The sequence below is a fragment of the Vigna umbellata genome, chromosome 10 (assembly GCF_029865625.1).
Source record: "Vigna umbellata cultivar VRB3 chromosome 10, Vumbellata_1.0, whole genome shotgun sequence".
In the NCBI taxonomy this organism is placed as follows: Eukaryota; Viridiplantae; Streptophyta; class Magnoliopsida; order Fabales; family Fabaceae; genus Vigna; species Vigna umbellata.
Genome location: NC_142174.1, coordinates 15,555,674 through 15,573,995, shown reverse-complemented (window position 1 = coordinate 15,573,995; position 18,322 = coordinate 15,555,674). Strand labels below are relative to the sequence as shown.

The window sequence follows — 18,322 nt, the reverse complement described above, 5'->3', positions numbered from 1 at the left end:
GACTTGATTTGAGTATATTAACACTTGAGAACTTCCTCATAATTTTTTTGTATTCTCAAATGGCTTAGTTATATTTTCGTACACAGATAATTTCCCTTAGGCACACTACTCTAATAGTCTCAAAATGAAAAGTTAAGTTCTAAGAATTGTGGAGAACTCTATTTATAAATCTAAGGTTTGTGCAAGATCAAAAACTGAAAAAACATCTCCGAACTGTCAGCGATAATCAATTATCACAAGTGATAATTGATTATTTGAGGTGGTTATGGGTTTTAGAAAAAAATGATAATCAATAATTTGCATTCTACCATAATAAATAGTATATGCATTCATATCACTTTACTATATTATAAACTTTTTAAAATTTTTAAAACTAATTTTTATTTTTTACTTTTTATAAACATTTTTTAATTAAATTTAACTTTAACAATTATTATTTTATATTATTTTTGTAATTATATAGGATCATTTTGATAATCTTTAATTTCTACCCATTCACAATTTTTTTCACAAACTTTACTTTCAAATTTACTCTCACTCGTCTCAAAATTCTATAAAACAAATAACAATCAAATAACAATCAACTCACCCTCAAATTTCTCAAATCCATCTATTTCTCTTCTTTCAAATTCATCATCAAATACACCTAAAATGGATCGACCTTGTGCACTTACCTTTAGTTAAGATTAAGAAGAATAAGGAAATTTCTTTTCTTTAATCTTGTAATATGAAAATTTGTGCTTTCTCCTTAAAAACTGACTTTCCCAATGTAATTTGGAAGTTTTTTCTTTTTAGGTTATAAAATATGAAAGACACTTGAATTGTATAATATGAAAGTCATTTTATTTTTATGAAAAATGATTCTGGATCCCACAATCCAAAAGTTATTGACTTTTATATTATGTAATCCGAAACTTTTTCTATTTTTAAATTATGCAATTTTAAAATTATTTTTTGCTAGAAAAAAAAAGTTTTTGGATTTGAAAATCATTTCTTCCATATTACACAATTCAAAGGATTTATTTTATATAAAAATAATTATTTTTTAATTGTGTAATATTGAGAGAATTACATTTTTTATTAATAATAAGTTTTTATACCTATTAATTTGTTATTTAGAAACTAATTGTCAACATCTTTTTCTAAATTAATTTTAACTCACTAAATCTTTATTTTATATATTTTTAACCATAAATACAAATGTTTAATCTTTAATTTTTATTTATTAAAGTATTTTTTATCTATACATTTATCAAATCAATTTTTTGAAAAGTTTTCACAAATTTCGTCTTCAATTTTTTTTATTTTCACCTTCAAATACCTTCAGCGAGATAATATATTATTACAAATTATCCACGATTTTTTTGTGTAATTTATTATTATTAATTTTATTTTCTTTTATATATGTACATATATAAAGAAATTAAATATATATTATTTTCTAAAAAGATATGAAATTAAATATATATATTTAGATACATAATTAATTAGACACAATCCCAAATGTATAAATAAAAATAATTGTATGTTTTGAAAAGAATAGATCGTTTGGTACCATTTTAAGATCATTTGACAATTTGGGCAGGAGTAAAATAATTATAAAAAAATTATATTTGTAAAGTAGAAAAGAAAGAAAAAATGAAAAAAAAAACTTAAAATTGTTGGTATAGAAAAATTTTGGTGTAAAAAGATGATTGCCAGTTTCTGAAAAATAATCATGCATTAGGATTATGGTAACAATATTTTTTAACAATTTTGTTAAGTCACTATTTTATTAATCTATATATTTGAAATAAATCAATTTATCAAAAAATTATTAAAATAATTTGTTAAAAAAACTTTTTTCCCTTACAAATTATCCTTCTCACTAAATAGAAGAAAAATATTTTTTTAAGAAAATGTCTTTTTAATAATATTTTTTGACAATTTTTTTATAATAATTTATATGGTAACTTGTTATTAGTGTTTTTTAAATATACAAATTAATAAAATAATAACACAGATAAAAAAATTGTTAAAATGTCATCATCCATTCTTTTAGCAACTTTTTTTTTAACTTTTTTACAACAGCTCTGTTAGTTTAGTACATTGTTAAAAAAAAGTTTTTAAGACGAGGATGAGGCGCGTCGTTTGTCGTGGGAGAGGTGAAATCGGGGAAGAAAGAGAAGTTTAGTTGAGAGGAAGGTGGAGAGTGTAGGAGGTGCTGATTTAGATGAACAGTATCCACCTATTATTTTCCTTAAATCCTACCACTAACCACACATAATCATCTCTCTCTAAATATGCACCGTTAACTCTGTATCTCCGATTTTTGAATTTTTCTGAAAGATTGTCTCCATATCTTCCAATGATCTTCCTTTTGTTTCAGGTAAGGTAAAGAAGAACCAACAAGCCAAAGCAGTGATAGCAGTGTACATAAAGAAACTCCCACTCATTGTAATCTTTTTATAAACTGAAATGAAACTGCTTACCACTAGAACATTTGAAATTCTATTCACAGTCACACAAACACCAAGACCTTGTGCTCTTAACCTCAGGGGGAAAATCTCAGAACTATAAACCCATGTTACAGGTCCAATACCAATACCCACAAAAGCTACAAATATGTAGATAAACACAATGATATAACTCACTGCCCATGATTTCTTTTCTTTTGAATGCTCCACCACGGCCATGCAAACACCCATACCCAACAGTGTCACAACCGCACCTCCTCCACTGATCAACAGCAGAATCCTCCTCCCAACTCTGTCCAACAAGAAAGCTGATAGGAATGTAAACAAAGCTTGGATAATTCCCATCCCAACTGTAGCTAGAAGGAGATTGCTCTTCCCTACCATTCCTGCTCTCTCAAACACATTTGGACTGTACAGCAAAATACCTTCCACTCCACATATTTGTTGGAACACATGAGCTCCAATAGCTGCAATCAGTATCCTACGCACAGCTGCCGAAGGTTTCCAAAACAGTTCCTTAAGAGCTCCTGCACCACTGCGACTTTTCTTTGGAACCTCCACGATGTCTTGGGTGCACTTTTCATCCATCCCGGCTGCCTTTTTTATTTCCTTCAACCGTTGTTCGGCTTCTTCCTTTGTATTAGAAACCAGCAAAAGCACTTTCCTCGCCTCACCTACACGTCCTTGCATGACCAACCACCTCGGAGACTCTGCCAATTTCAACATGAGAATGACAAGAACAAGTGACGGAATCGCAGGAAGAGCCAACATGATTCTCCATCCGAGTTTCAAGGTCAACTTTCCAAGGAAGTAGTTTGAGACATAGCCAAAAAAGAGTCCAAAGTTGAGGGAAACATCTGGGAGAGATGTGAGAAATCCTCTATAGGAAGGCGATGAAATCTCTGCACTGTAAAGTGGTGCTATCATGGATGCAAAACCCACGCCAAATCCAACGATGCTTCTTCCGATTATTAAAATTAAATAAGATGGACCGTAACCCATTAGAATGGAGCCCGATAAGAAGATTACGGAAGCAAGAATGATGGTGTAACGACGACCAAGATAATCAGATGTTCTTCCTGCAACCATGCATCCTGGTAGTGCAAACACATTCAATATTCCTACCAGAAGCTCCACTTGTATGTCACTGATCACAAATTCTTCTTTTATGAACAATACTGCTCCGGCCATCACTCCCGTTTCTGAAAATTGATGTTACTGATCGTGTTAATAAATAAACTTAATAATAAAACAAAATTAACACTTAGTGACCGATCTTGTTCTTCTATAACACCCTTGAATCTACTTCCAAATACCACACTTGAACATTTAAAATCCAAAAGTGAAGAACCATAGTTATTACATTAGCAATTGTATGTGATGAGATGAGAATAAGGCACTCACCATAACCAAATGTACCAGAGATGATAGAAGAAGCCAGCACACAAGCACAAGCATAATTGTTGAAGCCATGACTATCCCCATTTTCACCATTACCATTTTCCTTTGGCAGTTGGCACTGTCCATTTTCTTCCTTTTCGGTCATTTTTTAATTGTGCTTGTGTGATCAGAAAATAATTCAACTGTGATGATCATTATATAGGGCTCAATACATTGAACCAGTTATATGCAATTGTTGCTTCACTATCAGAAAAAAAAAACACTATGATAAATAGTATTTTATTGTTTTCATTTGCGTGTAAATGAAAACCAAGTTTTTTAACCCTGCCTATTTTTAATACCCTGCAGAACGACTCTTCAACGTTATCAGAAGCATTGCAATCTTAATGAATGCGTCCTTTGTTTGGAAAATAAACTACTAGTATGCATCTAGTAAACTTTGTAAGAGAAAATATATTTTGATTTATGGGATAAAAAAACATTACTTCTTACGGAACGTCACTTTATTATTATTTATTATTTTATATTTAGAATATCAAAATATGAAAGATTTTAAAATAAATAAAAGAAGTATAAATAAAAAAAATGTATCATAAAAATAATTTAATTCAATAAAATTAAGGTTTGTATTTTCTGAAATATTATCCATCATTTGAATAAAGTCACGTAAAAGAACAAATTTAATCGATAATGTGGCGAGACAAAAAGTAACTTGTGAATTAGAGTAAAAGTTATAGATATTAAACAAATCAAATAATTAGAAGAGTGAATAAAGAATTGTGCAGTAAAATAAAAGTTGTTCAAAATAAAATGAAACTAAGGACTTGGAAATAAATATTTAAATTACTTAATAAATTTAAAATATTTCAATAATTTAAAATTGAGACGACTTTAGGATAAAACAAATACAGGTTATCGTGCCTCTATTTAGATTAAAAAGGTATTACACATATTCACACCTTCGCCAATCAATGTGGATATTCCGTTACACTCAGACTGAGTTCAAACAATTTTATAAGAGTTTGTCTTCCTAAAAATAGAAATCGTTTATCATATTTTCTAATTACTTTGAATTATTTACATTTTTGTAACTTTCATTTCTACGTGTTTGTTAGAATTTGTGAATTGGCGATAAGTGTGAATAGAAATATCAAGTCAAGTTACTTACGTTTTGATTTTTTGTTTTTTTTTTAGTTTGTTATAGTTTAAAATTGTTAATTGAATTAAAAATAATTGTGTAACATATAAACAATCACTAGTTTATCAACATTATGTTGATCCAAACGAAACTAAATTGAAATATTTTGAAATAAAAATTAAGTGTGAATTTTATAAAGAAATAAAAAATTAAAAAAAATCTCTCTAAATAAAACAAATTAATCATCAAAAAATATACTTCACACTTACAAAAATTTAAAAACATGGAATCCATAAGTACTTTCAAGCAAAATAGTAATGCATTATATTATTTTATTATTATTTTATTATGATTTTGCCTCTTGATTGAAGTGAATAACAAAATATTACTGCCACTTGGAGAAATAGAACGTAACTAAATAGTAGATATACTGCAACCATTTACGAAAGGTTGTGGGCCTGCAGAGTGATCGTCAGATTGTCTATGAAGTTACTTTCAGCCGAATAAATCAAATACAACGGCCACGATCGCTGGATTTTGCCGTGTTTATAGCCCTACTTACGAGTTTTTTTTATACAAAACCTAACAGTGACAATTAACTTACTCTAACACAGTGACATTAATTCAATCTTAAATTTGTACTCTCTTGTATATTATAAAATAGTTTATTTTTAATTTAAGTGAGACTTCTAATAATAACTATATATATGATTTTATTTCAGTAAGAATTGAGATCGAGACACTAACCTTCAACTGATGCACTTCGCTTGTCTGCTTTCAGTTTGAACCGATCGGTCACCTTCAATATTGTCCGCTCGGTGAACTTCAATCTTGACCGCTCAGTTGTAAAAGAGGGGAGGTACCTGCAAAAGACACTCTGACGCTCAAGTTAGGAGCGGTTTTATGAACTGTTTGTTACAGTTAAATATTGAAGTCCTAATAGGACGTAAATAGGACGTATTGTAGTATGAGTTGAATCTGTCTTACGGTAGCCGTTATCACATTCATTGTGCGTTAACTCTGCTCAATAGTTGTCGAGACCGAACGGATGTGAAGCTGGTCGAGACTGATCGGTAGCCTATGAGCCCATAGTAACAGATTTCAATATAAATCTCATATTAATTAGAGATAAACTAAAGTTAAAATATATAGATATAAATCTATTTTGTGATACTCAGTTAAATTTAAAGTTTATTTCTTAAAATAGATTAAGAAGAAGAATAAAATGAAAATATAAATTATTTGTTTTATGTACTGAATATTTTAAAGGAAATTTATACGAGAGATTTTAATTAAGCTAATCTCATATTATAAATTTTCTTATTTATATTAACTTTTTATTTTTGTAAAACTTAAATTTATACATAAATTGTAAAAAATAAAAACTAAACTTGAACAATATAATTAAAATGAAAGAAACACTAAAGAGCTCTCAAATTCTATTTCAATCATTTTATTCAACAAATACTTGAAGAAAAAATATTTGTTGACATTTAACGAAATCAATGTCATCACAAAGCCTAAAAGAAAAAATACTTGGACATTTTTCATGGCACAAACTCTCGACATCTTCCTTTTCCTTTAACATGTGATGAATTGGAACCTATGTTGTGTCTCCTGCAAAGGTATTATGTGCGTATTGTTAAACGCCTACCAACGACGGTGCCTCAATTATTGATTCAATGAGAAAACATTGAAGCTAAGTTTGCAGTTACTTGTATACTATAAAGTTTAGTTGAGCTAGACATATGTAAGATATATGTATCTTGAACTTAAAATTATAATGAGTGATTTAATATCGACACAATAGTAAGTGAAACATTAAATTCAATCAATAATAAATTTCATTAGACATATAAAGAATATAAAGAACTAAACTTTAATCTTATCTCAATCGGGCGTGTTAATGTCACTACCGTTGATAGCTTCCTTATTGACTTTTGGCAGAGGAAGTATAGTCCAAATGGTCGCGACCCACTTCTTCGGCGAGCTCGTATTGGGCTCTTATCCAACTCAACCTCACATCTGTTTCCTTCAAGTAGAGGTTTCGTTTGTCTTCACTGAGTCATTTCACAGTGTCACTTATGTTGAAAGATGGATTACAGCTCTTATACTAAATCACTCAATTTATAACTCTATTCAGTTGGTTGAATCTATATGTGATTTGTATTCGCCCACAAACTTACCTAAAAAATGTTCATAGGACATGCACACCAACTTGCTTGCTCATTCATCAACGTCAAACACTCAAGTTTCTGCTTTCTATATGAAAAGTGTTTATAGGCAACGTCATTGTTATTGTAATTTTAAATACGTGTCTTTCAATCTTTCACTATGTTAAGGATTTGTTGTTTTCATGTCTCTGTTTTATGTGACTATGTTACAAAATACAAATTTAAGAAAGTTGAATTGATAAATACACATAAATAATATGAACAAAATTAGAAGTAACATTGGTTTAGTGACAAAAGGTAACAGATTATTGGTAGGAGACAGTACCGAACTTGATCCAACTAATTTTCTAAATTATGGTCCAACTGAACCAAGGAATATAACTACCACCACCGAGCCTTTTCATTCGAGGTGGAGTTGGCTACACAGATCAAATACTGATGTATTCTTCTATTGGGAATCGTATTTCTGTGTTCTACTTTTTGTAACATGTCTAACAGAGTCTTTATGATAGAGTCGTCCACTTCTTCGTTTCAGTGCTATTAAGCACTTCTTCACCCCAAAAAAGGGTACTTAAGTTAAGCAATTATCTCTAGAATACTCTTTGGAGGAACTTATAGGATTCCTGCAGCATCATGCAATATTAGTATGGAGACTAGGTAGATACTGCAAAAAGTTCACTGCTATATCCTCACGGTGGTCTGGAAAGTTTGGCATGAGAACAAACAAGCTCTACTATTGTTTGGCAAGAATTTGAAAGTTCAGGTTCTGATGTGAATGTTTGTGGTGAACTTGTTGGCACTGAAAGTCTTCCCAAGTAGTTATCTAAAATTATTTCTTTGGAAGCTCAAAGGGGCTACGCTGGTTTCCTGACGAAACAAAATTCTTCATGGCAGTTGGTTATTTGGAATACTAAACCTGGTTTAGGTTGGGATAGGTTAGAATGCCACGCCAGCAATTTTTTCCACTAATGCCAGACCATGAAAATTCATCTCAGGGATATGGATCTTTCTCTCTCCCCATTTTGTTTACCACTCTTAGTCATGGTGGAGAAATTACATGGAGAAAATGTCTACCAATTGGCATTCTCTTATAGTGAATTTAACAAAACTTCTATATTTCTGTCTTCTTGTTTGGATGACGGTTATCATATGCTGCTTCTAAATGCCAAGGATTGAACGAAATTGCAATTTCTAAAACTATGTTTTCAGAGGGAGATTCTAAAATTGCTGTGGAAGATACTCATAGTCTTGATGATCCGAATAATGAAGTTGCATATGATATTCATGGTTATTATGTGTTGAAATCATTCAGATGATTCATTCAGGTTGTTTTTATCTTCCCCACCCCACCCCCAAAAGGAAAAGAGAACATTGTTTTCGCTCTATAGGAGGTCAAGAACTTCTAAAAAGTAGTACATCCACTCACTATATATGTATTGGTTTTTGCAGAGATTTTGTAATTGACAGTGAACCCAGCCAAGCTGAAGAAGGCTGAGATAATTGAGGCTGCAAGTTGAAAACGCAGTAGGGAGGTCTCTAACAATGAACATACCAAGGTAATTTGATTTTCTTTTAAAGAGGTACACTGTAAAAGTTTTATCTTAATCTCATGTCTTTTGCTAAGCCTTTTGATGAAAGTTCATAATGTTTCAACTAATTTCACTCTACTTATTATGGTTGAAAATCTACATTGAATAGATAAGTTCGCTTTACCTGACAATTCACAAATTCTCAGATTCGTCCCGAACTATTTACAACAGATTGAGTACATCATGAAAAACTGAAGATTCTCAGAACCACCCCGTATTCACAGTGTTCAAAACCGTCTAACAATAAGCTGCATTTGAACAGTGACGGTAGGATGAATCTTACTGTGTGATAACAGGGTAAATTTTGAAAAGGAATTCAGCCACTTTTTCTGTCTGCCTCTGATGAACACGTTTGTCCATCCATGATGATTGCTATTTGATTTTACAGATGTTTATTATCATATCAAGAGGCCCCAAGATCAGCTGGGTCCCCAACCATTACAAAAGGTAAAAGAAAAAGTGGTAACTCGTGAACGACTATTATTTGGTTTAACTTTATGGTTCAATCGGGTTCCTGATTTCTTATTGGGATTTCTTGTTTAGTTTCAGCATTGTAAAAGAACTTATGATTGCTACTAGAATGGGACCAAAAAGTGATCTTATCTTTCATCACTATGCCTTTGACGTTTGAGCCACTTTCAGGACACACCAGCCTCTATCAACTAGTAAACTGCAGAAACTAGTATCATGTTTTAAAAAACAATAATCAAGCTAGTATATGTGAAGTTTAGTGTACATTGTTGGAAACATAAGCCTTTTTTGATACTGGTATAAGTTGCTTTAGAAAAAGAAAAGCTAATTGATCTGAAATGAATCAAAAGGTGAAACCAAATCACCATCATTTGACTTATTGATGACCACTGCAAGTGCAAAGAAAGAGTGTGCCTTACTGTTTGTTTGTTTGTTCGTTTGTTAATGCTCCATAGACATTACACTCGTGAAAGAATTGTCATTTCTTTGAAAATAAAATGCTCCATCAGCTGAAACTGAATTTTCATGTGTCTAATCAAACGTGAAAGCTATTTGCATCCCTTGCTTTCTCTTCCCTGGCCTAAAACAAGGGGCAATAGGTGGTAGAAAATGAAGAAAAAAAAAACATCCGATTGGTTGAATTTGGCTTCAGTGTGAAGAATATACTGCTGGTGGTAGAGCTACCAAGAGGAGAAGATGATTACAAAGGGGGGCCAGTGTTGAAAGTCGAAACTATGACCACCTAAGTCGCCATCGCATCTCACAAAGGAAAGTGATGGAATTCTCCTTTTTCAAATGTTTTATGTCACATATGCGAGCTTCTAAAAAGGGTGGTTACATAATCCACCGTCCAAATTCTCCACTCTTATCCATATCTATCTATATAGAAGGGAACTTATAATGTAATGAAGTGGTCATTGACGTGCTATCATTTTTTTCCCAGCTCCTTCTCAACACGCAGCCACCAAAACTAGAACAAAACAAAAACTATTGAGGTTTTAAGTTTTTTTTTTTTCTTTGTAAAGTTACTCATGTTTTATTAATTATTTTCTCACACATTGTTTCAGTTAAAAGAGATCGATGATCGATCGTCCTACCTTTAAGTGTTCCTCGATTGCCCACGCAAGAAAGTAATATTTGCCTATCAATTGTTGATATTAATTGTTGATACGCATAAGACACTCTAACGTTATGCTTCTCAGAAAAGTTTTAACTGAATTTAGGAGAAAAGTGTCTTTATATATTTATAGAACTTACTGTTATAAAACCTATTAATTAACCACTAATATGTGTTACTGTTTTTGTTAACTGTCAATTAATATCAATTACACTGTTAATTAGTCTTCACCGTCCTAAAACGAATCGATCGGATGTCATCAGTTACGTCGACAGTGTATTCCGTGTAATACACATATTTTTATTTCAAGCAAATTTGATATTTTGAGAACATTTCTTGTTCTTAACCTGGTGTTTGCTGATTTAAGTCTAATGGTGATTTTGTACAGTGATCTATGTTTTGGATTCTGCTTGGAATTTAGAATTTTGGCTAGTCACAGCGCGTCACTTTTTTTGGCGAATCAATGAACTTCTGGCGTCCTAAATTTTGATTCTTTTCTTCGGCAGAAAGATTATGGACACCATTTGTACACCGTATAGTATTTAGTCATATCAACCTTATGCTTTTCAATTTGGGTTGAAGTTGTAAAATGAAATAATAGTGTTTGGTTGACACTTAAATACTATAATTGTCGGAATACTTTGTATCCCATAAATAACAAACCTGGTGTGGTCAGAAATTTGGCCGTATTTAATGGTGAGAAGGAAAAGGTTGTAATTGTCCATGGAGTGGTGGCTGAAAGAAGCATTACAATTAATGGCATGTGACACTAAATGAGGAGCTTAAATTTCTCCAAATAAGCAAAGCAAAAGTTGAAAATAAAAAAGACAAGAAAGTATTATTCGTGCTGCTAAAAATAGTTTGATGCCAGAATTCGAACCCAGCACATAGGGTAAAAGGACTTTATTGACATGATTTGATTTGGATATTTATTTTCTCTGTAAACGTATCCGATCGGCTTAAATGTGCAATTGAATGTGCATATAGCTATGAATGAATTGTTGAGTGCTGACTCAAAAGACAGTGATTGGTCCTCTCTTTTGCTGTGGAGAGAGAAAGTTGAAAACCCAAAAAACAAATGAAGAAGGGTCCCATATTTATGCCAAAAATAATGCATTGTTTGAATTGGAAAAGAAAATGCTATCCAAGTCAATGTTAACCATGATGGACACAGTGCAGGCAGACAAAACAAAAATATTAAATAAATTCAAAAACAAAATACAACAACACGTGCCGCCCTTTTCCTTCTATTCCAATTTTTCAACTCCTTATCGTTAATCTTGCTTAGTTTAAACTCATGAATATTCATTAATATTCCTAATCTTTTTGCTTTCGTCTTAATCACTGTGCCTAATTTAGTGATAATTATTTTACTTTAAATTTGAAGCGCGTCACACTGCAACCGCTCGCACTTCGACAAGTCCAAATACTATGCATTTGGTGTTAATGTAAAACTTGAAAAGACCATTAAACCGATTTGAAAGCGCTACAACCAAACCCGTCTAATCCCCAATTAATCAATACTAACAATCATAGTTAATACTATAATAAAATATAAGTATGTGTAAAATTTATCAAATAATATGCTATCGTTTCAATTGGACCGTGACTAAAGTGACCAGATCTATAAAGTTCAATTAAACCGCAAAATAGTCGAAACAAAAATCGGTTTAAAAATTTATCAATACTAAATTGGATTATTCAAGTCATTTTAAATGTTTTATTTATTTTTTAAATAATGAACATTTGTAAACCACTGTTGCACTTGCACACAGTAGATGACATAAGACACACTGTTGTACATCTTCTTCATAATATCAATGGTAGATGCCAGACTTCTCTTTCACAATTCAACTAACAAACTTGCAAGCTATATTATTATATTAAAAATTAAAAATAAAATACGAGACTAGTAAAATTTATCTTTATTACATAAAACATATTTTTATTTTACAAAAATAAAAATATATAGTTCAATCTTTGCCATATTTAATGATTTTATTTAAAAATTAAAACTTAAGACAATTTAAATATATTTTCATATTTTTATTTTTTAAAATGTCTTTTAAAAGTAAAATTGACAAAATCTCATCGAAACCATAAATAACTCGTATAATCAAAGAACATATCTGGAATAAATACAAAAATTAATATTATTTTCTTTTTCATGAAAATGTTTTCGAATTATAGTAATTAAATTTATTGGGAATTTTTTTTATCCTTTTTTTATATTTTATAGCTTTGAATAAGTTTTTACTGGTAATCAAATCTGTGCTTATGAATGTGGAAAAAACAAAGCACGGTAGTCCGTCTTTTCACATTTCACAACGCTGTTTTATTTTAATCAATTACAATGTAATAGTTGTATTAGTTTTTATTTTAAATATATTAAATAAAATATTATTATTTATTTTATGTCACTTTATTTATTAAATCTACAATAATATATAACATATGTAAATCGAATAACTAACGTGTATAAATTTAGGTTTAATTGATTATTTAGTTTTTGTTTTTCTCTAAAAATGTTAAACTGGTCTTTGAATTTGCTTAATTTTAATTTTGATGTAATTTATTTTTTATTTATAAAAAATTAACATTTTCGTTAGATTTTTTTAAACAAATCAATATTTTTTAATTAAAATTGAAATTATAATAAAAAATATTTATTTTATTGGTATAACTAACATAATTATAATGTTAATAGTACTGAAAAATCATTTATTCATTTCAAGAAATTTAATGAAAATAATTAAATTGTATTAAAATTTTATAAATCAGAATTAAATTACATTAATTTTCACAAATTAAAACCAAAACTAAAAAAATTCAAAAACCAACTTAATATTTTTAAATGAAAATAAAAATATAATAATTCATTAAACATTAAATTTATATGAATATACCTCCATTTAATATTAAGTACAATAATAAAATATAAATTAAAAAAATTACGCGTTGATAGTTTTTCTTTATTACTTTTTAGTTAAAATTTTAAGAGATTATTGAAGATAAAATAAAAGGCTGTTTAAATTCAATATAGAAATTGTTTCAAATGTTATGTATATTTTTGTTGTTTATAAAGGCAATATCAAAATTAATAATAAAAAGATACTACCTTGAAGTATTTTCTAATTAGATATGTTTATTATAGTGTTGTCAATGTGTTGTAACCCATGAGTCAACTCGGTTGATCACATGTTTGAATCGGATTGGGTTTGAAAAAAATGTAATTTTTTATGTGGGTTAGTTTTTAACTCGGTTCACTTAGAATCTGTTTCACCGAGTTGAACCCGTGGTGACCGGGTTGGCTCGTCAATCCACCTAATTTAATTTAATTATTTATTATTTTGTGTTTTTATATTATTAGTTAACATTTTTTTTATTATATTGTAGATGGTGATAAAGAAGAAAGAGAAAAATATTATAGAATTATCTATTCAATACTCTAATATTATAAATGGACAAGTGATACAAAAGTTATCACTATTAAAAACTTATTTATTCGTCTTTTGTATATGTTTTTGGATTACGCTTGGATTGATATTTTTATTTATTTTGAATTATAAAATGTTATAATTAAATGAACTAGTGAGTTAACCCATTTAACCCACTATTAATAAATGAACTGAATTAAATTGACTCACTATGTGACCAATCCGTAATTAACCAGCCGAGTCAAACCGAATTACGCGTTTCTTTACCGCTCTAGTTTATTATTAGCATCATATCTAAATTACTCTTAAAGTAAGATGAGTTGACCAAACAATTAACCTTTTTCGTTTCGGCGTACATGAATCATGAAGAATTTTGTTTGAGAATCATGGTTTTGAAATTTAACATCACACACAAACATAATGAGACATTAAACTGTAAACTAACATCACGCCATGAGTGATCATCATATCGCTGGTTGCAAAAGATGAAATGTGTATTTTGTATTCACATGCAAATCTGACCAAAGTCTGACACTACTGTTATGTGCAAACCTAATAAAAATACATTGTTGAAAAAAACTATACCACTCTTTTATATTAAAAAATATTATAAGAAAAAGTTGTGAGAGACTTCGTATAATTTAAATTATATTTTATAAATACAAATAGATATTTATCTTTCTGATCTATTTTTTGTAATTATATTTGACTTAAACTCAATACCAATACGTTACTATGGTATAAGAGTGTAATAATTTATTATAGTTTGGGATTTAGATTTATCGCGTTATTTATTTGTTATTAGATTTCTTTGACAAAAAAATATATTGAAGGTTCAACATTAATTGAAGATAAAGTTAAATTATAACACATATATATAAGAACAAATGTTATCTTATCATGTAGTTATGGACTTAGCGTGATATAACATTCCAAAAATATAGTGTAAAATTATATAATAGAATGATCACATATAATAATATTACAGTTCAGTTATTACAAAAGATAGGACATACGGTTATGGTCGAATGACCTTACAAAAATAGTAGGGAGTTAAAACTGCACAAATGGCTACAAATATAGGACGAACGACTTATAACCCTTCATATGCTTAACCGTCAAATCAAAAGATAAAGTAAACGCATGACCGAACGCTCCTACAAAAGAGTAGGCCAACAACTGACCAAGCGTCCTAAGGTTCGACCTTTACGTCCGTCTCTTCCAATGTTTCTTCCAGCAACTCTTCTCCTTCTACTCCCACCACAGGGTGATTATCGCAATGACAAGGACGAACGAACGGGAATACGTGACAAGATAGGAAATAGGGTAAGCTTATGTAATTTAATTCAAGTATCAACATATATTTCACACAATCAACTAAACAAGATAAATCATTAACTCTTTCATGCAAAGTCTAATACTAAACTCTGACTGTCCGGACTGTATGAATTCTGTGTAGCTACAACATTCGTGCACCCGAGTGATGTAGTAACTGGGATACCCTCAACAGCTGCCACCCGAGGTTAGTCCTATTTGTCCAAATTAACCATAAGGACTAGGACCTCCTGTCATTCCCACACATGACTTACCCTTCTCTACGTGAGAACGAGTAATCACGGAATATCAGAATGAACCGCTAGCTTAGCTTTATCCACATTCATACTTTACCAATTCCAATATCCATTCATGAGATATTCCTCCCCGGAATACTCTTTCATAACCAAAGTCATTTCATCCATATCATATTCCATCATCTTTCATTATTAAAACCTCAACTTGACCAATTTGAATGAAGATCCCGTAGGATACCAAATACTGAACATTACTTTTTAACCCAGAACAAGACTGAAAACTTGGAGTGAGACTGAGATGTCTCCAACTCAAAACAGATCAAATCGAGAGAGTTACTCACTTGTTGTGAAAGGGACCGAATACAATAATACTTCTCAGAGACTAATAGAATCGAACGTTATTTTCTAAGTGAGCCAATTTAATGAACTGACTCTTGAGAGTTCAAACTGAACACCGTAAAGCCTAGGCCGAGTACTAAGACTCTATGCCGAACCCAATTAAGACAGATATTGTAGGACATCAAATAATAGTACTTGATGGAATCATATGAAGAAACCGAACGCCAATAAATACTTAGCTTCTTAATGAGTTAAACATCAAGGAAACCGAATGTCAGTCGAAGACCGGGCACTGTAGAGAGCGAACGCTATTGAGTTTGGACGAACGCTCTTATTATAAAGATAGATTTCGGAAATGAGATCGAGCGCCTGGTGTAAGACCGAGCACTTACTTAGTACGAGCGCTTGATGTAAGACCGAGCACTACTTAACTTATAGAATAAAAGCTTGATAAATATAAGATATCATTTAAATAATGTTCGAGAACGAACGAAATATACAAATACATATAGATATGCTGAAGTTTATAATCAAATACCAAAGAACGAATATCCTTGGTTGAATGCTTAAGTACAAATATTACAAAACGAAACGAAGACGCTAGTCTTCAACTAGAATTCTCTCCAAATGAAAGAATTCAGTTCCAACCGAGACCACAAGAAAACCGAACACTATATCGAACGAGCGCTGGTCTAATACCAAACACTTATTAAGAACGAACGCTTGTATAATTGAATGGTCAATACTGACTCTCGACAACATGGTATAATATCAAACACTTATTAAGAACGAACGCTTGTATAATTGAATGGTCAATACTGACTCTTGACAACATGGTCTAATATCAAACACTTATTAAGAACGAACGCTACTGAGAACGAACGTTGGTATAATTAAATGATCAATACTGACTCTCGACAACATCCCTACCCATTTCATGGCTTTCATTAATCATCAATACTTTTAAACGACATACCATATTTCATCATCAACCAAATCATCAAACAGAATATCATTCCAGTTCCTCATACAGTCAACAATGCAATAACAACCATTTTTCATATTCATTCAAAAATCAACGAACATGCATCCATACAAAGCAAGAATCTAAATCAAATTATATAAGCTTCCCTTACCTCTAAGCTAGCCGAACGCTCACGGTTCTGCAGATAAAGGCTCACCACCAGATTCCTTTGAAGACTACGGTTCACGATTTAAGAAACTACCCAAATACCAAAACAGAACATCGTTCAGAATGTGAAAAGAAACCCATGCACCCAGAAACTTGGTTTGCATGTTCAAGAAAAACCACACGGCTGAGGGAAGAGATAACTTACTAACTCAGAACCCAAAACCGATCGGCTCAAACAGAAGCCCTTGACACCGGAGGAGTAGAAACGGTGCCTGAATGGTGATCAGAGGAAGAAAATGTGAGAATTTCTTATAGAGAAAATGAAGGAGATGTAGAGAGAAGGAGGAGAAAATGGTTTTCAGTAGGTGGAAGAAGATGGTTGCATACAGAGAGTGGCGTAAATTTTGAAACTTTGAGTTTTACTTCTACCGTCAAAATCGAACGTCCAATCTGCATCACACACCTGTCTTCCACTATCTGATTTTCAGACAACCCTTCCTTGACATTTGTAATTCACTATGCAGGAGTTTTTAGTGGTTTTAAACGGATTCTGACACGTGAGATCGAATTAAATTTAAATTTATTATTTTAATAAAAATATAAAAATATAACTAATAATGTAAAGAATTCAACAATAATAATAACCTCGCATTAATCGACTAATTAACAACGCGTGCATCTTAAAATAAGTACATGATGACTCCAAAAACTAAATAAATACAATGCTAGGCATGATAAGTGAACATATGACCTAAATCTAAAATTATTTTGCATATTTTAAATATTTTTATGAACAGATTTAGTATAAGGGAAGTTGGAGTAAAAGGGCAAATGATTGTGACAATAAGTAATAACTGCAAGGGATATGCTTATCTCAAAAGGGAAAAATATGTGTGTGTAAGAGAGTAGACGTAGCATTTAATAATTAGAGCATTAACATTATGGTGTGTCACATTCTAAGGTACTTGTTTGAAGGGACAAGACAAAATCACAGAAGATCAGCCTTAAACTTTGCAGTTAAAGTGGAGATTAATTAGTTTATGCTTTACATCGTTCAAGTTTAAATTACCACCATTATAATAATATACTTTCAACACCAAGTGGACTTCTCCCAGACAACTTTAAAAAAAAAAAAAAAAACAAGGTATCCATACATTAATTTTCTCATTTCATAATATAAGAAATTTTGAAATGAAATTTATTTTATGAATCGAGATTTTTAAAACCTAAAGTCAATTCTATAAACAAGCATCTATATTAGATCTCAGTTAGAGAATTTTGAAATGAAATTTTTTTATGAATGAAGATTTTTTAATTAAGAAATAAATTTTAAATTTAACTAACTTTATAAAATTTGTTTGTATATTAAAATTTGTAATTATTTAAATATTATAAATTAATTTATTTTTAATAGATATAAAATTTTTGATACATCTTTCTATACCAAAACATATATTTATTTTTTAATAATAAAATTAGAAATTAGTGCCAATAAAC

The 18,322-nt window shown here is 30.6% G+C and overlaps 1 protein-coding gene and 1 long non-coding RNA gene across 2 annotated transcripts; one reads left to right on the top strand and one right to left on the bottom strand.

Annotated features, from left to right (window-relative positions):
- Positions 1-2,276: 2,276 nt before the first annotated feature.
- Positions 2,277-4,002, bottom strand: LOC124824390 (putative polyol transporter 6). Its single transcript, XM_047296818.2, has 2 exons — positions 3,861-4,002; positions 2,277-3,658 (listed from the first exon to the last, which is right to left on the bottom strand). The coding sequence occupies exons 1-2, from the start codon at positions 4,000-4,002 to the stop codon at positions 2,277-2,279; spliced, it is 1,524 nt and encodes a 507-aa protein (XP_047152774.2).
- A 3,603-nt stretch (positions 4,003-7,605) lies between these two features.
- LOC124824394 (uncharacterized) lies at positions 7,606-10,392 on the top strand. Its single transcript, XR_015782481.1, has 3 exons — positions 7,606-8,725; positions 8,905-9,055; positions 9,147-10,392. It is a non-coding gene; the product is annotated as an uncharacterized LOC124824394 (long non-coding RNA).
- The last annotated feature ends 7,930 nt before the right edge of the window (positions 10,393-18,322 follow it).